The sequence below is a fragment of the Schistocerca cancellata genome, chromosome 2 (assembly GCF_023864275.1).
Source record: "Schistocerca cancellata isolate TAMUIC-IGC-003103 chromosome 2, iqSchCanc2.1, whole genome shotgun sequence".
Taxonomy (NCBI): domain Eukaryota; kingdom Metazoa; phylum Arthropoda; class Insecta; order Orthoptera; family Acrididae; genus Schistocerca; species Schistocerca cancellata.
This window is the reverse complement of record NC_064627.1, coordinates 14,741,228-14,763,282: the sequence shown is the minus strand read 5'-3', so window position 1 is coordinate 14,763,282 and position 22,055 is coordinate 14,741,228. Positions and strand designations below refer to the sequence as shown.

The window sequence follows — 22,055 nt, the reverse complement described above, 5'->3', positions numbered from 1 at the left end:
GTTGAAATTTTTCCAGCATTGGATTGACAATGGCCCTCCAGTTGTGTTTTGGCTCTCAGGATTATATTTTACTCAGTCATTCCTTACGGGAGTGCTCCAGAATTATGCCAGGAAACACAGAATACCAATTGATCATTTGGCTTTTGAATTTGAAATTACACCGTATGAAACCACAGCAGATAAGGAGCCAGATTTTGGTGTTTTTGCCAAGGTGAAAATACTTAATTTCATGGAATATGTACTCATAGAATTTCTGTTTCAATAGTTTTTCTTTAATTCAGAGCATGTAGTAATATTTTTCAGATAATGCAATTATTAAATCTAAATATAAACAGAATATGTAGTTTACATCTACCATTTTGTTTGCCATGGTATAGAACATGTTTTCTAAATTAGTAAAATAGGCTGCCACATAAATTATTTGTAGCCTCTGAGTTTGAATTTCTATTAATGTGTGAGAATTCTAGGACCAAACAAATACTTATGGGGATTGGATTTAATAGTATACAGAAAATGATTAACACTGTGAATATGAGATGTCATTATGTTTGATCTAGTGCCTGTTGCATCAATTATACTGTTGCAGAGGTTGCAGATTTGGTTTTTATTAAGCTGTCTTTCTTATCTTTCATTGTTCTTTATTTCCTATATTATTCCTTTCATTATTGTTTCATATCTGTCAGCGCAAACTATAAATATTCCTCTGCCTCTTGAATTCTGACTCACAGAAATTGTGCAGATAAAATGAAACCGATATCCAATCAGATAAATACACACTAACAACCATTCTTCCAAAATTGTACCTGTAATTGAATGGGAAGAAACCTTAACATAAGTTACAGTAAAACATACCCCTTTCCACTTGATTTATAGTGATTCAAACAGCACAGATGTAGAATGAGATATAAAAGAGATATTTTCTACTGAATATTTGTTTTTCTATGTTAAAATAGAGCTAAATATGCAGAATGTATTTGAGTAAACTATCAGTTTTGAAAAAAATCATCAGAAGATGAGAAACCAGGACATCCATACAGTAAGAAACATCTTCACATTGCGACCTTCAAAAACACAAAAATGTATCATATTTCTACAAAGAATGGAACAATAAATATTGTATGGATGTCATCAGTTTACAACACATAAGCACACATTTACATTTACAATGAAACAGGTTTCTCATATTTTGTGTAGTTTTTATAACTAGTCATACACACATTTATAATTACATAATATTTTGGTGATAATGTCATATGTTGCTAATAATCTACATCTATGTTAAATATTCTTTTACAGTATAATAACTTTTACTTATTAAAAAGGTTTTAAGCTTTTGTCTGAAAGTGAGAGGCTCATTTATTTCTTTAATTTCTTGTGGTAATTTGTTATACAGTTTTATCCCATTATAAAATATACTTTTTTGCGTCTTTGCCTTGTTCTTTCTATCTAGATGGAGGTGGTGACAAGCTCTTGTTTCATGGTCATGTATTAGGCTGTTTGTGTTGTACATGTTGAGATTTTTCTTAATGAACATTAATGTTCTGAAAGATGTACTCACAAGAAACAGTTAGAATGCCTAGCTTTCTAAATAATTCTAGACAGTGGGCCCTGTTGTTGCTGTTTGTTATTATCCTTATGGCTCTTTTTTGTACTTGATGGAAGTTTAGTGACATATAAGTTTGTAGATGAGCTGGACAGAAGATATCAGACTCTACACCAATTGAAATAGAGTGCATGAAATTAATAAACTGGAATGAAAATAAAAACACAAGAACAAAATTCCCACATAATTAAAAGTGCAGAGTAAGAAGGAAATTATTGCAAGAAAGAAAACATTTCAAATAATATGCAAATAAAATCAGGAATAAATCAAAATAATATAATTAAAGGTGAACTTTGGTAGAAATTATGACCTGTAACAAGCAGCAATAACAAAGGGATTAAGGAATTTAAATCTTTGTGATTTTTATTGTCAAAGAGAAAAAGATGAACAAAAGGAATTCTACATCCAATGGAGAAGAGAACCATTTAAAAGTTTTCAGGAGGAAACACAACATTAAAAAGAAAAAAACAGCAAAACTGAGATGTTTTGAAACATGCACTGTCTAAATCAAATACTGCTCAATTTTTTATAAAATGTTATTCAAGTGACACTTCCCTTGTTAAAAGATACTCATAATGCTGTCATTTTCTTAATCAGGACATGAAGCTACACATATACAGTAAAATAATGTAGTTACTTATAATATATTAAATGGTCATTTATTCATCTACACACACATTCCCACCTGATGGCACTATTTTTAAAATTTCTGTTTTCAACAAAATTTACATCATCACATAATATTCTTTTATTTGGGATGTTCAATACTACAGTGTTATCTACTTGTGCCTTATGTGAAATTTCTGCTAATTAATTCTGTAATGTTTGTTCCATGCAGCAGAAGGATGAGGATAGTGTTTGTGTAGAGGTAAGACCAATATTAAATTTTATTCATTGTGTTGTCATTGAATATGAAGAGATTCTTTTCCTTTTTCCCTGGAAATGTGCTATTGTGACAATACTTGGATGGCATATTTATGGATGGCATCTTTCTGGTATGGATTGATGATGAAAAATAATTCCTTAGATTATTTCCCCACTACACATTTCCGCACCAGCAACTTTTACCATCCATTGCACTCCTAAATCTGTGGTACATCTTTGTAAAACTATGTGATATTCCCATACTATTATTCCTACCAAAATATTTCTACCTCAACAACTGTACTTAAAGAAAAACCGGTCAGCTAATGCACGTTGATGCCGCTGCTCTTTCTATAGAAATGAGCATCAATAATGAAGATCACTGATTACATAAGAACTTTCTGTCTCGGAGAGGCATGTTGTACGCTGTTGCTGAGCAAACTCTGCAGCATAACGTGATGTACCTGAGTGTTGCTACATAATATGGGCCATTTGGAGCCTTCCAGCTAGTAACATACCCTCCTCCACCCATTACTACCCCAACCCTACACGCACACACCAATTCTGTTTTTCTTCCCTTTAACCTGGTTAACAGTAACAGTACATCTTGGCCAATTGCCCACGGGCAGGGGTGGGCAAATGGTTTGTGCACATTACATGACAAGGTGTGAATGTGGCAGCATAGGGCCATCTCACCGGTAGCCTATACGACAAATGCTGAGGTACAGGCAAAGTGACAGCTGCCCTACCCTTCCCCCCCCCCCTCCCCTGCCCCTCCCCCTCACCTGGGGGTACCATTGAAATGGGCATGGCCTGTCTTTAACTGGTTTTACCCCTCAGTCTGCCCTTTTATGATCTTCTGAGCACTGAAACTGGCTCTGTGGTTAACAATGTACCAATTTGACTTTCTTCTCTCTGTCATCTTAGACTCCCAGCAGTCTCGTACCATGCAGGTCTCTCTTGGCCTGCATTGGGAGTGACCTGGCCACCTTTTCTCACCTTTCCTAATCTTTCCCTGTGGCTGCAACTAAGAGTTTTAAAAGCTAGCTTGTTCATGTACTCAGAGTTCCAGCTCTTGGGTGTACTGACCAGCCATTCTGTTTCCTTTTAATTTTATCAGTAAATTGTCAACTCAGTATGTAACGATATAATACACATGAGTCCTAAACTGCATTTCATGTTTTAAATGAGTTATGACTGGAGATAGTATACAAGGTTGAGAAAAATTGTGGCATCAAATTTTAACCCTGGGTACCTGATGCCCGTAGGAACCAAAATTACTAATGTCGTGTAGGTTGACAACGCACAACTTTTAAACTACCAAAACTTGGCGCCAAGCACTCCAATTGGCCTCAGGATTTGACATCTACATCTACACAGATTCTCTGCAAATCACATTTAAGTGTCTGGCAGAGGGTTCATCAAACCACCTCCACAATTCTCTATTATTCCAATCTCTTATAGCACGCCGAAAGAACGAACACCCATATCTTTTTCTACGAGCTCTGATTTCCCTGATTTTATCATGGTGATCAGTTCTCCATATGTAGGTCGGTATCAACAAAATATTTTCGCATTTGGAGGAGAAAGTTGGTGATTGGAATTTCGTGAGAAGATTCCGTCACAACAAAAAACGCCTTTCTCTCAATGAAGTCCAGCCCAAATCCTGAATCATTTCTGTGACACTCTCTCCCATATTTTGCAATAATACAAAATGTGTTGCCCTTCTTTGAATTTTTTTGATGCACTCTGTCATTCCTATCTGGTAAGGATCCCACACCGCGCAGCAGTATTCTAAAAGAGGACGGACAAGCGCTTAGTGTAGGCAGACTCCTTAGTAGGTCTGTTACATTTTCTAAGTGTCCTTCCAATAAAACAGTCTTTGGTTAACCTTCCCCACAACATTTTCTATGTGTTCCTTCCAGTTTAAGTTGTTCGTAATTGTAATTCCTAGGTATTTAGTTGAATTTACGGCCTTTATATCTGATTGATTTATCATGTATCCAAAGTTTAACAGATTCCTTTTAGCACTCATGTTGATGACCTCACACTTTCCATTATTTAGTGTCAACTGCCACTTTTTGTACCATTCAGATATATTTCTATGTCGTATTACAGTTTGTTTTGATCTTCTGATGACTTTATTAGTCGGTAAATGACAGCATCATCTGTAAACAACCTAAGACGGCTGCTCAGATTGTCTTCCGAATTGTTTATATAAATAAGGAACAGCAAAGGGCCTATAACGCTACCTTTTGGAATGCCAGAAATCACTTCTGTTTTACTCAATGACTTTCCGTCAATTACTATGAACTGTGACCTCTCTGACAGGAAGTCACCAATCCAGTCATATAACCGAGACGATATTCCATAAGAACGCAATTTCACTACAAGCCACTTGTATAATATAGTGTCGAAAGCCTACTGGTATTCCAGAAATACGGAATCGATCTGAAATCCCTTGTCAATAGCACTCAACACTTCACGTGAATAAAGAGCTAATTGTGTTTCAAAGGAACGATGTTTTCTAAACCTATGTTGACTGTGTGTCAATAGACCATTTTCTTCAAGGTAATTCATAATGTTTTAACACAATATATGTTCCAGAATGCTGCTGCATATCGATGTTAATGATATGGGCCTGTAATTAAGTGGATTACTCCTACTACCTTTCTTGAATATTGGTGTGACCTGTACAACTTTCCAGTCTCTGGGTACGGATCTTTCGTTGAGCGAATGGTTGTATATGATTGTCAAGTATGGAGCTAATGCATCAGCATAATCTGAAAGTAACCTAATTGGTATTCAGTCTGGACCAGAAGACTTGCTTTTTTAAGTGATTTAAGTTGCTTCACTACTCTGAGGATGTTTACTTCTATGTTACTCATGTTGGCAGCTGTTCTTGATTCGAATTCTGGTATACAGCATTTTGGAAGGCTGTGTTTAGTAAATCTGCTTTGGCAGCACTGTCTTCGATAGTATCTCCATTGCTATTGCACAGAGAAGGCATTGATTGTTTCCTGCCGCTATCATGCTTCACATACGACCAGAATCTCTTTGGATTTTGTGCCAGGTTTCAGGACAAAGTTTTGTTGTGGAAACTGTTATAGGCATCTTGCATTGAAGTCCGCAGTAAATTTCGAGGTTCTATAAAAGATCGCCTATCTTGGGGATTTTGCGTCTGTTTAAATTTATCATGTTTGTTTCATTGTTTCTGCAACAGTGTTCCGACCTGTTTTGTGTACCTCATCAGCTCTGTCGTTTGTTAATTCATTTGGTATAAATCTCTCAATTTCTGCCGATACTATTTCTCTGAATTCTAGCCACATCTGGTCTACACTTATATCATTACTTTGGAAATAGTGTATATTGTCTCTCAGGAAGGTGTCAAGTGAATTTTTATCTGATTTTTTGAATAGGTATATTTTTCATTTATTTTTGGAGGATTTGGGGGTTACAATATTCAGTCTCACTACGACAACCCTGTTTTCACTATTCCCTGTATCTGTTTTGATGCTTGTTATTAACTCAGGAGTGTTTGTTGCTAAGAGGTCAAGTATGTTTTCGCAACCATTTACTATTCGCGTGGGCTCATGAAGTAACTGATGGAAATAATTTTCAGAGAATGAGTTTAGCACAATTTCAAATGATGTTGTATGTGTACCTCCAGAATTAAACATGTATTTTCGGCAACATATCTAGGGTAAATTAAAGTCACCACCAACTATAATCGTATGAGTCAGGTATGTGTTTGAAATCAAATTTGCCACGCTGGATTAGCTTAGCGGTCCAAGGCGCTGCAGTCATGGACTGTGCGCCTGGTCCCGGCCGAGGTTGTAGTCCTCCTCAGGCATGGGTGTGTATGTTTGTTCTCAGGATAATTTAGGTGAAATAGTGTGTAAGCTTAGGGACTGATGACCTTAGCAGTTAAATCCCATAAGATTTCACACATTTGAAATCAAATTCCAGGTTTCTTTGAACATTTCCGCAACTTCATCATCTGAATTTGGAGGTCAGTAAAAGGATCCAATTATTATTTTATTCTGGTTGCCAACAATGACCTCTGCCGATACTAACTCACAGGAGCTATCTATTTCAATTTCGCAACAAGATAAACTACTTCTAACAGCAACAAACAGGCCACTGCCAACTGTGTTTAGCCGATCTTTTTGGAACACTGTTAGGTTCTTTACAAAGTTTCAGCTGAGCTTATCTCCGGCTTTAGCCAGCTTTCAGTGCCTATAACAATTTGAGCATCAGTGCTTTCTGCTAGCACTTGGAGCTCTGATACTTTCCCAACACAGCTACAACAGTTCACAACTGTCATACCGATGGATCCAGTATCTACATTCCTCCTGTGTTAGGCCTGCACCGTTTGCGACTGAAGCCCTTCTTGTATATTCCCGAGACCCTCTGACCTAAAAAGCCGCCCAGTCCATGCCATACAGCCCCTGCTACCCATCTAGCTACCTCCTGCATATAGTGGACACCTGATCTATTCAGCGGAACCCAAAACCCAACCACCCTTTGGCGCAACTCAAGGAATCTGCAGCCTACACAGTTGCAGAACCGTCTGAGCATCTGATTCAGACCCTCAACTTGGCTCTGTATCAGAGGTCCTGTCGACTATGCTGCAAATGGTCAGCTCTGCTTTCATCTTGCAAGCAAGACTGGCAGTCTTTACCATGTCTGTTAGCCACTCGAAACCTGAGAGAATCTCTTCTGATCCAAAGTGGTACACATCGTTGGTACCAACATGAGCAACCACCTGCAGTTGACTGCACCCTGTGCTCTACATGGCATCCAGAAGGACCTGTTCCACATCTGGAATGACTCCACCTGGTATGCACACAGAGTGCACATTGGTTTTTTTTTCCCTTCTCAGCTGCCATGTCCCTAAGGGCCCCCATAATGTGCCTAATGTTGGAGCTCCCAACTACCAATAATCCCACTGTATGTGATTGCCCGGATCTTGCGGGCTGAGTGGTCTCCTGTGAAACAGGACAGGTGTCAGCATCTGGCTCAGCAACAGTGTCAGCCACAGACAGTGCCTGGAACCTGTTTCTCAGACAAACGAGGGAGGCCTTACATGCAGCCACCTGGGAAGTCTTTTGCCACCTGCTGTGCCCTGGGATGACGTACCACTTGACCACAGGTGAGGGGTCAACCTCAGTGCGAGCAGTAACTGGGCTGTCTACCAGTGAGGACCGATGTGAGGACTTTGTCATGCTGAATGTCCATTTCTATCCCCACAGCCAGCCCACAACAGTGGTGCCCATCCACTGCAGTCTCAAGCTGTGTAAATGAAACCATCACAGCCTAAAGCTGAGAGCAAAGTGTCACCAACTCAGCTCATATACGCACACAACAGTTTTTGGTCATCAGTCTCCTAGAACTTAGAACTACTTAAACCTAACTAACCTAAGGATATCACACAACACCCAGTCATCACGAGGCAAAGAAAATCCCCGACACCGCCGGGAATTGGACCCGGGCATGGGAAGCGAGAACGCTACCGCACGACCACGAGCTGCGGACCAACAGTTGCAGTCCCTTTCCATACTAAAGACTGTGGAAAACTAAACTATGCAGATAAATGGAGTATCAGCACTTGCTGTACAATTCTACTGTAGACCCTGACGAAAATGCAGGAACTGTGTCTAATAAATTAGATTAACACACAGAGATTCAAAAAACTAACTACCGAAGCACTCAGGTGAAACTAAATAATTCGCCCCTGATTAGGAACTTGTAATATGTCACAAAATCAATTTACTTTCTAATGCAAACTAAAATGCGTGAACTGTGGCTATTAGATTTTAAATAAACATGCAGAAACACAAGAAACTAAACTATTAAAGCACACAGATGATATTATAGAATTTGCTCCTAGTTAGGAACTCATAAAAGTCATAAAATCGGTTACTTCCCTGTTGCTGCTAGTGTTGCAGCCAGCTACTGCTGCCCTGCTGCCAGATGCTCTGGACAATGCATGACCATGAATGCTTTGCATGTCACTTTGGGGCAGTGACGGGGTGAGGGACGTTTGCACGTGTGAACCAACAACAATAGCACTGCAGGAACCAACGAATGGCAACAGGGCAACCCCACAGCCAATTGGAGCACATGGTGTCAAGGTTCCGTAGTTTAAAAATGGTGTGTTGTTGACCTACACAATCTTAGTAATTTTGGTTCCTACTGGCATCAGCTATCTAGGGTTAAAATTTCGTTACACAATTTTTCTCCACCCTGTATATACTTCGTATGTCCAAAGCATACAAATAAAATGAATTGAGGTATGATATACCTATTTTAAATATTATAGTAACAAACAATAAAGAACTAGATCACAAGGATTCTGTACAAGTCTGTTTATCTCTGCATATCAGCTACAAACCATATCCATCAGAACCTTGAACAATTTGTATGTCGGCCTCCCTCTACAATTTTTAATTTTTACCCCCATTCCCTTCCTCCCCTCCCCAACACACACACACACACACACACACACACACACACACACACACACACACACACAACGTGTCCTATTAACTAATCCATTCTTTTAGTTAATCCATGCCATGAACTTCTTTTCCCAGTGTCCTTCAGAATCTTGACATCAGTTAACTGACCTGCTCAGCTAATCTTCAGCATTCTCCTCTAGCACCATTACTATCTGCTCAGGTGTGACAATGCCACTAAAAATGCTGTCGGCACAAGATGTTGCACGGGCAAATGGTGACTCGACAACAAGCAGGGAACAGAACCACAAAAGAGGAAATGAAAACTCACCTCATGAGTCAATCTACAGGGAAGCAGAAAATCCGAAACAACACACAGCCGATGCAGGTAGCAGATGACCAAGCACACCTCAACGGCATAACACACAAGGTGTAAGGCGATTTCCACTGTGGTCGAATACAGCACTAGAACTGTCCACTTGGCTTACGGTTGGCCTCAAATAAAGATTTCCTTCAGTGGGTCATCCCATAGAACATGACCTGCGTGCATTCCCTGTGGTAATCGTCCACACTAATCTGCTGTGCTGCCCACAAATGCACATCTGCCTCCTTCACAGTGTCCAGTGATTGGGATACTAAATCTCTTCCCCTGGAAACTCCAGGTAGAGTCAAAAATGGCCAAGGTCAGGCCACACCCTGCAGCATAGAACCAGAGTGAGCACTAGAGACCTGGACCCCTGACCGACAACTGACTGAAGGATGTGACACAGTGCTGGCATCTCTGCTAGAGCAGCAGAAGGCTGTGGAGGATGTGGCAGCAGTCAGTCCACAGAGATGAGACCACTTCTGATGGTGCGTGGGAGAGGAGGTGGAGGAGGAAAGGGGTTCAAAATCCGTGGGCTCCACATTCAGCTGGTTGTATAACCACAGTAAATAGTCCAGATCTTGAAAAGGTACTGACTGAGATACAAAATGCACTTTCTCAACTATCTGAAAGCCAAAAACAGAGAAGGTGTCTTAACCCAAAAATATTATGTGCCAGTGTGGAATTGACCACTAACGATGTACACTGCTGTTCCAGATTCTTATAATGTGCAGTGATGGAGAACTGCTTCTCACAGGAGAATACTGTGTACTATAAGACACAAACTGACACAGTGGCAGTTGCAACTCTGGTTAGCCCAAGAGCCTGTAGATATCTAAGTTAATGAGGGTACCTGTTGCTCCCATGTCTCCTCGAAATTTGGCCAAGCGCCCATCCACTATCGGTGTCAGCAAAATACACTGGGGTGACATGTAGAGGGCATATGGATAGCCCCATAGTCCAACGAAAATGTGGCTTTCTGATGACCAACTTGTGGCCTGGTGACTGTCATAAAATTGTTACTAAATAGCTTACTCGATGATATGCCCCATACGTGGCCACTGTATGTGGGTAATCTCATTGAACGTTTACCAAAAGACTATCACGGAAGAACCATTCGGAGAGTGGAAGGAGAGCAACAACGAGGACCCAAGAAAGGAGTTGTGGTGTTGCGATTGACACGAACCTCCTGAGCTTGACGTGGGTGAGGCGGGCATCACCACAATGCCACTGCACAGGGATTGTCAACAGGGTTAACGTGTGATAACTCAAACAGAAGGAAGGCCACCCAGAGAGCTCCACAGGGCATTGGACACAGTTTATCTTGCACATCTAATTGCGCCACCTGCCAGGTGTCCCAAAGGGATGTCCGTTGCTGCCACTGTAATCTCATGCCATTCTGCAATCTGGCAGTATCAGCTAATGAAATATTCAAAACGGTCATCGTGCTAGCTTGGACTTCAGTTTCAAGTGCTAACCAATCACATCCAGAATTAGCATATGAGCTATCACATTTGGAAATTAAAAATGACACTGCATGGGAGATGCTGCAAATCAGCTATCCAGTCCATATAGAACTGCCCAGGGCACTTTTGGTGCTGATTAAACTGCAATCGTGCCACCAACGCATCAGTGTCATGTACGAACTACTGCAAAAGCAACCAACAAAGTTCATGAATGTTGAATTTCTCAGCCTCAGTGGAAGGCAAGGATTTTGCATAATGTCATATAACTGTTGATTTCTGTACAATAAGAAGGTGACTTTGTGGACCGGATCAACTATAATGCCTTACGTGGCAGTGCAGTGAGAACTCTAACAGGTAATTTTCCCCCTATTCTGTAGACTGATTGAAACTGGGAAATGGCATCAGAAGTGGTAAAGGAATGGGGAAGAAAAGTGCATGGTGAATGCCCAGCTCACCACCTGCCTCGAATAGGTGTGAAGCAATTCTTTATTTTGGTTTAGCAGCACCTGCAGCAGCTCATACTACTGTAGGTACAACTGTTCCTGCCAGCATTGTAGAAAGGGTGGATCTGTGGTGACCCAAAATTAACAATATGAAAAGGAAAGGGAAAAAATACAAGCATCACACACATAAGAACATCCTTCATCACCACTTTAGTATCTGCACAGGCGAGAAATGCCTCTAAACTACACTGTCAGTGTGAGGTGCTGTACAAGGCGACACTGGCTCGACAGTGTGCTTGGAAACAAAACTACACAATACAAAATGAAACCTTGCTATGTGAGTCAATCTGTGGGGAAATGGAAAATCCAAAACAGTGTTATAGATGTGCATGGTGCTACGCATGCCAGGCCATCTGCCACCAGCGATGTCTGCTGGTGGGGTACTAAATACCACATTTCAAAAGCTTCTTTTCCTTGTTGTGTGAACTGTCTGTCATTCACATTTCACTTCTGTACAACGCTACACTTGAGATAGATAGTTTCAGAAAATATTTCCTAATTTGTATCAGATGTTAAAAAATTTATGTTTTTTAGAAAGGGGTTTTTTGCTACTGCCAGTCTTCAATTTAAATCCTCTCCACATTGGTCATTGTTAGTTACTTTTCTACCCAGAAACAGAACTCTGCCCCTACTTTTTGTTTCTTATTTGGTAATCTAATTCCCTCTGCATCACTTGATTTAATTTGTCTACACTCCATTATTCTTGTCGTTCTTTTGCTGAGATTCACCTTATAAGCTTTCTTTGACAGATTTTTCCGAGTACTTTACGGTTTCTGACAGAATTACGTTAATGCCTCTAACCATACTCGTTTCTTCTCCCTGAATTCTAATTCCTTTTCCAAATTTTGTTGTTGGTTTCCTTCACTATTCGCTCACTATGCATCTTGAATAACAGTAGGGATAGGATACAACCCAGTCTAACTCCCTGCTCAGCTACTGCTTCCTTTTCATATCCTTTGAGCATTGCCTGTTTTCTGTGTAAATTGTAGATAACCTTTCACTCTCTGTATGTTATTCCTTCTACATTCAAAGCTTCAAAGAGAGTATTCCATTTCTTCAAGGCTCAATTTGTTCTTTCTTGATCTCAGTTTCTACCAGACTTTCCATTTTTCTGCAAATAATTTGTGCCAATATTTTACAGTTGTGACTTAATGGACCAATGTTTCACTAATATTCACACCTCTTGCCACCTACCTTCTTTCTTATTGCAATTATTACATTCTTCTTGAAGTGTGAGGGTATTTAAACTGCCTCATATCCCTTCTTATGGCTGGCTCTCCCAAGGACATCATTAATTCTGAGGGTATGTCATCTACTCGAAGAGTCTTCTTTTGCCTTAGGTCTTTCAATGCTGTATCCAATTCTTCTCACAGTACCATATCTGCCATCTCATATTCAGCCACTTCCTCTTACTTTTCTGTAATATTGTATTCCATGTTCATTCCTATTCTGTAGACCTTCTGTATGCGCCTTCCACCTTTCATCTTACTCTTGTTTGTTAAGAACTGGCATCGCATGTGAACTGTTAATATTCACACAGCTGCTTTTCTCCAAAGTCTCTTCTCTTTTCCTGTGGATGCCATTTACCTTTCTCATACACACACACACACACACACACACACACACACACACACACACACACATTTACAACTTGCATTTCTACTCTAGAAATTCCTGCTTTGCCATCTTGAATTTCTTGTCAAACTCATTCTTTAAATTTCTGTATCCCCTTTTGCCTGCTTCATTTGAGGCAGCTTTATGTTTTCTCCTCTTGCCAGATAAATTCAATATCTTACATGTTATCCAAGGATTTACAATGGGCTTTGTCTTTTTTATACCAGTATTTGATCATCTGTTTCCTTCACTATATCATCTCTAAAATCTCTCCATTCATGTTCTGCTTTATTTCTTTCTCCTGCCTTTCAGTCAATCATTGCCTAATTTTCCATTTCAAACTCTCGACAACTTATCCAGTTTCAGTGTCATCACTATCCTTCTCGTCTGTAATTTCTTCAGTTTTAATATGCAGTTCATAACCAATAATTTATTATTAGAGATGTTAAACAAATACTAACAAAGAGATAGAGGGGCTGGCCAGTACTTACCTCAGCTCAGTACAGCCGATAGATACACGTAAAACAGAACCGAAAATTACATTCCTGCTTTCGGAACAGATGTTCCTTCATCAGGGAGGAGAGAGGGGAAAGAAAGGGAAGAAGGGAAAGGAGATTCAGTTACTCACAACCCAGGCTATGAAGCAACAGGGAAAGGAAAATAGGGATGGTAGCAAGGATGGAGGCATGGTTGTTCGGTTCTGTTTTACATGTATCTATCGGCTGTACTGAGCTGAGGTAAGTACTGGCCAGCCCCTCTATCTCTTTGTTAGTATTTGTTTAACATCTCTATATGAGATTTTCCATTAATCAATTTATTATTAGAGTTCATTCCTACCCCCATAAACATATTTCATTTTAAAATGTGATTTCTACATCTTTGTCTGACTAGTGTTTCATCTATTTGGAACCTCATGATTTCTTCAGATCACTTCCACACATGCAGATCCCATTTCTGGTTCATAAACCAAGTAAGAGCAATGATTACATAAAATTCCTCCAGGCAGCCTCCTATTTTTGACCACTCTGAGGCCATGTTGGGTAAGGCTACATGACCAGATCAGACAATCATCCAATTTGTTGCCACTGCACCTTCTGAAGATGATGATAATGATATTGTTGTATCTACTGTACGGCTGTCTGTATCATTGAGGCACATAAGCCACCCAACCACATCGAGGTCTTTGGTTCAGATAAACGTAGCACCAGCCTAAATGAAGTCCCACTGTGAATTCCAGTATCAGACATGTGATATGTTAGTTGCTATTAATAACAGACTGCTGTCAAGCAATCGGAAGCTATAGATGTGGTGGGCAGGTTTCTAAAACACCCATACCAGTGATACCAAAGGTACATCAAGTACTAGCCTCTTCATTGGATACTGTCTTCTCTACAGGAAGTACAGGAATCTATCACCAATCATCCACTTGATGATGGCTTATCAGCGATAGGCCTCGTGGTCCCCTACTGAGAAGAAAGAGAGCACGAGTAAGTCAGAGCACTACGCCCATCCCCCTAACTGACAAGTGTGATATACTGTCTCTATTGGCTTTTGTATCTCTCTTGATTACAGTAATGAGGTCACTATGCTGTTCATAAGAGGTTATCAGCATTCATACTGTCTTATTCATTACTGGCTAGGGTACCCCGCTTCGCTCAGGGAATTGATATGAGATTGTATGGTAGCTGGAATAAAAGGATAAACTTAAAATATAAGAGGTAAAAAAGGAATGTATTCTAACTATTTACATTAGTTGTTTATATACAACATTTTTCATTTTGTTACCTGGAGTATGCACATAAAAATTTTTCGAATTTCATATTCGAGAGCAAGCTACGTACAGTTGACCATGACAGAAGTGGGAGTCTTTGAGGTTGATGCCACAATATTTTAAAGTGTGTCCTTGTGATTTGTTATTTGTAAAACTGTAGGCTAATTTGATTGGAAATGGCAGTATTTTAAACTGGAATGGAAGTTAAGTAGATATCAGTGATATTTGCGTGATAAGTAGTTTGTGCCCTTTGTACTTTCCAGTCGTAAGTTCGGCTTCGATGATATTATTTGATAGCTTTTTGACACCATCCTTGTTCCTTTACATAGGTTTCGTGAGTTGAGATGTCTGAGTAGTGCAATTGGATGTCCAATTTTAAGTCAAAGGCAGAGTAATGGCATTCCGGGTACTTGCAAAGAGTTTAGAAATTCTGTAGGGAAATGCACAGTTTCTTCAGTTTTTACCATCATGTCAATCAGTTTGTATATTCTCTCTTCATCAGGAATTATCTTTTGGATATTATTGTCGATATTTTCAACAATATTATTTTTAGTTGCCTAAATTTCAATTTCAAATAGCCAGTCCAGATTGTGAACAATGTATGGATTAATTTGGTCAACGAGTTTATTTTCAGCAGTGGCTGTGTTGCAGAAGTAACTGTTGAGTTTAATGAGGCCAGTTGTCTGGTTAGCAGGATAAGTGCCTTTGCCTATTTGTAAAAGTTGTTTAGCAAAATGTGGTGTTGTTTTGTCTTTTGATAGTTCAACCCTCATATTTTTTGTTAGTCACAGTATTTGTATGTGTGGCCAGAGTTGTGATCTTTTTAAGCATGCCCTGATCTCGTTTGCTGATATTGACTTGGGGATAATTGGAAGTGTTTGTTAAAAATCTGAGAATATGAGAAGAGCTCCTCCCGTCATGTCAGAGTTTCCTCACAAGTCTTGTACTTGTCTGCCCATGGCTTCAACTGATGCTTTAAATTTCATTGCGCATTTCTCCCAGAAGACAATTTTAGCTTACTTTAGAATTTCACCCCGTCCAGATGCTTTGGAGATTTTACATATTGGGAATTGTTCTTCCGCCATATTCAGTGGTAATTGTAGGGCGTAATGGGCAGTTCGTCGTCCTTCCATAAGTGTGGCTGCAATGCCAAGTGAGGCCAGTGCAATTTTGATGTGTTCTTTAGCATGTATTTATGCTAGCAATAGATTTATTAGAAACTATTAGTAAAGTTTTCTCAGTCCTACCTGCCGTGTCCAAGTAAATACTTCCACCAGAGTTGTGAATTTAGTCAATGATAATGTAGTAAATTCTCTTTTGATTCCACTGACGAGTGGTTTGTTCTGAGCATTGTATTGAAATAGTTTGTTGATGTTGTAGCTTCTTTCCTTTGTAATTTCAAATTTTAGCACATTGATACCATTTTCTCATGGTGCTCGCATCCCAAGTTGAATTAAGATATGCTTGTCTTCCGCTAAACATTTGTCTTCTATGTGAATGAGTGTTTCATTGAAGATGTCATCACTGAATTTGATGGTCAGTTCAGGATGAGCTTGTCAGATTTGGTACAGTATGTCATTACTCATACTCTCTTTATGGGAGTCTCATAGCTGTTTTGAATTCAATGTGTTAACTTACATGTTATTGGAATTATGGCGAGTAAGTCTCTCATTTATTCAACTGAGGCTGTGTATGAGGCTCCTTGTAACGTTAATCTCCAGTGGTTGTCATTTTCCAGTAGTCCTAAGCATTTGCAAGCTTCTCTGTTTCCTTGTTGTAATTGTTGAAGGATTTTTATTGTTGTGTTCCACACATAATAGGTGGGAGCATCAACATATAGTAACGTTTTCACGAATGGACCCATTTGGCACAGTTGGTTAAAAGCTATTAAATGTTGTGTTCTGAGGTGATTCACTTGTAGTTTTTTCTGGTGGTCTCTTTTGTGAAGTAAACTCTCTGTCCATTCTCCAAATGTACTTCTAGATGTTGCACAGTTGGTTCACATTTATGTATGGGAAAACTGAAAATGTGCCACGCTGCTTCATTACCATTGATGTATCATCCCATTTGGTACATAGGGGTATTGTCATTTGTGTTTTGTTGTTCACTGTCTTTGGCTATTTGAAATACTGCCATGTCACTGCTTTTGTCACATACTTACAGACACACTTGATAGATTTCACTGCCTTGCTGTATTCTATGTTTATGTGTGTTTGGAACATTTTGAAAAGTGTTACATTGGTTATCTATTTCCAGTTCGTCACTGCCTCATATTTGTATTTTTGCTGTGAAGCCAGCATTTTTGTGTGATCGCCTTCTGTATGTGGGGTAGCCATCAACTTTGGTTTTTGTATCATCCAAGTATTGGTTTGGGTATTTTTTTGTACATTTTCCATCATTTGTACATGATGAATTAGAGTTTAATGGACCACAAGGTCGATAAAGCAAACTTTTCACTACTATGTGATACAGGTCTGGATCTTCTTGTGGATTGGGAAATTCAGCTTAGATGATTTTGTCAATATCCATTGAATGAATTCTGTCACGTAGCTATATAAGATTGTGTGAGTGAGGCAGTCATTTTTGCTGTTCAATTGTGTACATCCAGCATCTAATGGTTCCAGAGATGTAATATATTGTGATGACTTTAACAAATCTCATTTGTTTTTGTCAGAAAACACTGGCTATTATGACATGTTTATGCATGGGGCCTTGTCTGTATCTCAGTGGTTGTTTGATTTCTGCCCATGACGAGTTGCATGTGAATGTTATGAAGAGGTCAGGTTGTTCACATTTCCTTACTTAGGTCATAGTTTCTTGAGTGAATTCATATATGTGTCTTGGGCTTCCTGTGTATGATGACGGCAAGTTACAATTGTTCCAATGTCATCATTCTTTCTGTCATTTATGATTGTGTCTCGAAGGTGGATGTATTTTTCGATGCATAGTTTCTTCTGATTCAGTCTAATGTATAGCATCCATTCCACTTTTGATTTTGCATTCATATCTACCAGGAATTCTTGGAATAAACGCCAAGTATAGAAAACATCTCTTATCACTAAGCAGTAAGCAAAGAACTCCTTGGAAGTGACTCTTTTGTTTGTTTCTCTGCCTATTTCAGGTTGGATTTGCCTCACATTAAAATGATATCTGTCCTCCCTGTGCAGAAATATAAATTGATATTGGAGGACATCATATGAATGGTGTGTCTCTAAAATGCATTGTAGTCCTCATCTTTGTTGTGCAATAGTTTCATGTCTTATGTTTTTATTGTCCACAGATATGATGGTAATTCCATCCATCTGAGGTGCATTGAATCAATGTTTGTGCCCTCCGTGTGGTCTTCTGGCAGCTCAAATTAGAACTTCATAGTCATCAGAAATCATTCAGTCTAGTGCTGTTTTGAATATGTGAATCAGATGATTGTATTTGTGTAAGACCCTCAGTACACTTTGGACTACTTCTCGTCTCAATGCACTGACATTTGTGCATTGTTGATCAGTTTCTGTTTCTTCCTTTCCAATAAGTGCTAAAAAGTTATGGTCTTCATTGGATGGTGGTAGTAATGATCCCATGTTATGATAGATTTGTCCTTGGGTGGAAAAAACATAATTGTTTTAATCTCTGTTAGTGTTGATTCCCCCCCCCCCCCCTTCCTTCCCCACGAGCCATGGACCTTGCCGTTGGTGGGGAGGCTTGTGTGCCTCAGCAATACAGATGGCTGTACCGTAGGTGCACTCACAACGGAGAGGTATCTGTTGAGAGGCCAGACAAATGTGTGGTTCCTGAAGAGGGGCAGCAGCCTTTTCAGTAGCTGCAGGGGCAATAGTCTGGATGATTGACTGATCTGGCCTTGACTGATCTGGCCTGGCCTTGTAACACTAACCAAAACGGCCTTGCTGTGCTGGTACTGTGAACGGCTCAAAGCAAGGGGAAACTACAGCTGTAATTTATCCTGAGGGTATACAGCTTTACTGTATGGTTAAATGATGATGGCGTCCTCTTGGGTAAAATATTTTGGAGGTAAAATAGTCCCCCATTCAGATCTCAGGGCAGGGACTACTCAAGAGAACGTCGTTATCAGGAGAAATAAAACTGGCATTCTATGGATTGGAGCGTGGAATGTCAGATCCCTTAATTGTGCAGTTAGGTTAGAAAATTTAGAAAGGGTAATGGATAAGTTAAAGTTAGATATAGTGGGAATTAGTGAAGTTCGGTGGCAGGAGGAACAAGACTTTTGGTCAGGTGAATACAGGGTTATAAATACAAAATCAAATAGCAGTAATGCAGGAGTAGGTTTAATAATGAATAAAAAAATAGGAGTGCGGCGGGTATGCTACTATAAACAGCACAGTGAACACATTATTGTGGCCAAGATAGACACGAAGCCCACGCCTACTACAGTAGTACAAGTTTATATGCCAACTAGCTCTGCAGATGATGAAGAAATTGATGAAATGTATGAAGAGATAAAAGAAATTATTCAGGTACCAAAGGGAGACGAAAATTTAATAGTCATGGGTGGCTGGAATTCGACAGTAGGAAAAGGAAGAGAAGGAAACGTAGTAGGTGAATATGGATTGGGGCTAAGAAATGCAAGAGGAAGCCGCCTGGTAGAATTTTGCACAGAGCATAAATTAATCATAGCTAACACTTGGTTCAAGAATCATGAAAGAAGGTTGTATACATGGAAGAACCCTGCAGATACTAGAAGGTTTCAGATAGATTATATAATGGTAAGACAGAGATTTAGGAACCAGGTTTTAAATTGTAAAACATTTCCAGGGGCAGATGTGAACTCTGACCACAATCTATTGGTTATGAACTGTAGATTAAAACTGAAGAAACTGCAAAAAGGTGAGAATTTAAGGAAATGGGGCCTGGATTAACTGACTAAACCAGAGGTTGTACTGAGTTTCAGGTAGAGCATAAGGGAACAGTTGACAAGAATGGCAGAAAGAAATACAGTAGAAGAAGAATAGGTAGTTCTGAGGGATGAATTAGTGAAGGCAGCAGAGGATCAAGTAGGTAGAAAGACGAGGGCTAGTAGAAATCCTTGTGTAACAGAAGAAATACTGAATTTAATTGATGAAAGGGGAAAATATAAAAATGCAGTAAATGAAGCAGGAAAAAAGGAATACAAACGTCTCAAAAATGAGATCGACAGGAAGTGCAAAATGGCTAAGCACAGATGGCTAGAGGACAAATGTAAGGATGTAGAGGCTTATCTCACTAGGGGTAAGATAGATACTGCCTACAGGAAAATTAAAGAGACCTTTGGAGAAAAGAGAACCACTTGTATGAATATCAAGACCTCAGATGGAAACCCAGTTCTAAGCAAAGAAGGGAAAGCAGAAAGGTGGAAGCAGTATATAGAGGGTCTATACAAGGCTGATGTAGTTGAGGACAATATTATGGAAATGGAAGAGGATGTAGATGAAGATGAAATGGGAGATATGATACTGCGTGAAGACTTTGACAGAGCACTGAAAGACCTAAGTCAAAACAAGGCCCCGGGAGTAGACAACGTACCATTAGAACTACTGATAACCTTGGGAGAGCTAGTCCTGACAAAACTGTACCATCTGGTGAGCAAGATGTATGAAACAGGCGAAATACCCTCAGACGTCAAGAAGAATATAATAATTCCAATCCCAAAGAAAGCAAGTGTTGACAGATGTGAAAATTACTTAAATATCAGTTTAATAAGTCACAGGTGCAAAATACTAACGCAAATTCTTTACAGACAAATGGAAAAACTGATAGAAGCCAACCTCGGGGAAGATCAGTTTGGATTCCGCAGAAATATTGGAACACGTGAGGCAATACTGACCTTACGACTTATCTTAGAAGAAAGATTAAGGAAAGGCAAACCTACATATCTAGCATTGACAATGTTGACTGTAATACTCCCTTTCAAATTCTAAAGCTTGCAGTGGTAAAATAGAGGGAGCGAAAGGCTATTTACAATTTGTACAGAAACCAGATGGCAGTTAATATGAGTCGTGGGGCATGAAAGGGAAGCAGTGGTTGGGAAAGGAGTAAGACAGGGTTTGTAGCCTCTCCCCGTTGTTATTCAATCTGTATATTGAGCAAGCAGTAAAGGAAACAAAAGAAAAATTTGGAGTAGGTATTAAAATCCATGGAGAAGAAATAAAAACTTTGAGGTTCGCCGATGACATTGTTATTCTGTCAGAGACGGCAAAGGACTTGGAAGAGCAGTTGAACGGAATGGACAGTGTCTTGAAAGGAGAATATAAGATGAACATCAACAAAAGCAAAACGAGGATAATGGAATGTAGTCGAATTAAGTCAGGTGATGCTGAGGGAATTAGATTAGGAAATGAGACACTTAAAGTAGTAAAGGAGTTTTGCTATTTGGGGAGCAAAATAACTGATGATGGTCGAAGTAGAGAGGATATAGAATGTAGATTGGCAATGGCAAGGAAATTGTTTCTGAAGAAGAGAAATGTGGTGCTACAGAAGAATGCTGAAGACTAGATGGGTGAATCACATAACTAATGAGGAGGTATTGAATATAATTGGGGAGAAGATGAGTTTCTGGCACAAATTGACAAGAAGAAGGGACCGGTTGGTAGGACATGTTCTGAGGCATCAAGGGATCACAAATTTAGCATTGGAGGGCAGCGTGGAGGGTAAAAATCGTAGAGGGAGGCTAAGAGATGAATACACTAAGCAGATTCAGAAGGATGTAGGTTGCAGTAGGTACTGGGAGATGAAGAAGCTAGCACAGGATAGAGTAGCATGGAGAGCTACAACAACAACTGTGTTGATTGAAGTGACACCACCAAAAGCCATCTAGAATAGGTGTTGTACACTTCTATATCTTGAAGAAAGTGTCTGGACTCTGGAGTTTCCCAGTCATAAAAATTTCTGCGGAGATGCTTCTAGTGGTGATAATCAAATTTTTCAGTCATGCAACAGAATCCAGACGTCCTTCTACTGAATTTTTTTGTGTTGCAAAATTGGCAGATGTTATCCATTTTTCCAATTACTATGTTTTGGTGTTTGTTATATTCTTTTGTCAGGTTGCAGTGGATTGCATAATTTGTTAGGTTGTAGTTTTTACTTGTCTTCATCCGGGCTCCTCATAATGTGATATTTTCATGGCTGGCTTGAGTGGCAGTCTTTTATTATAAGACTTTGTTGCAATCATTAATGCATCAATCCATTCATTTTGTTGTTCTTCAGTTTGTCTGCTTCTCACTGTGCTCATTCTCATTCGTTTGGAACTTAAAGGTGGTTCGTGGTCTTCATCTGTTTCATTTTTTCACTGTTTATTTTGTTTCCACAGTTTTGCTTCAGAACTGGCAAAATCTCCTCCTCTCTCACATTTGGGGATTGTCTATAATATAAATCGAATTAACTTTTTATTAACAAATATGCTA

At 39.5% G+C, this 22,055-nt stretch overlaps 1 protein-coding gene across 1 annotated transcript in view; it reads left to right on the top strand.

Annotated features, from left to right (window-relative positions):
- Positions 1-22,055, top strand: part of LOC126163202 (dynein axonemal heavy chain 3) — a 1,221,238-nt gene that overhangs the window by 1,147,007 nt on the left and 52,176 nt on the right. The window contains exon 63 of the mRNA XM_049920156.1: positions 1-211. Within this exon, the coding sequence (XP_049776113.1) occupies positions 1-211 (211 nt within the window). The remainder of the gene's footprint in view (positions 212-22,055) is intronic.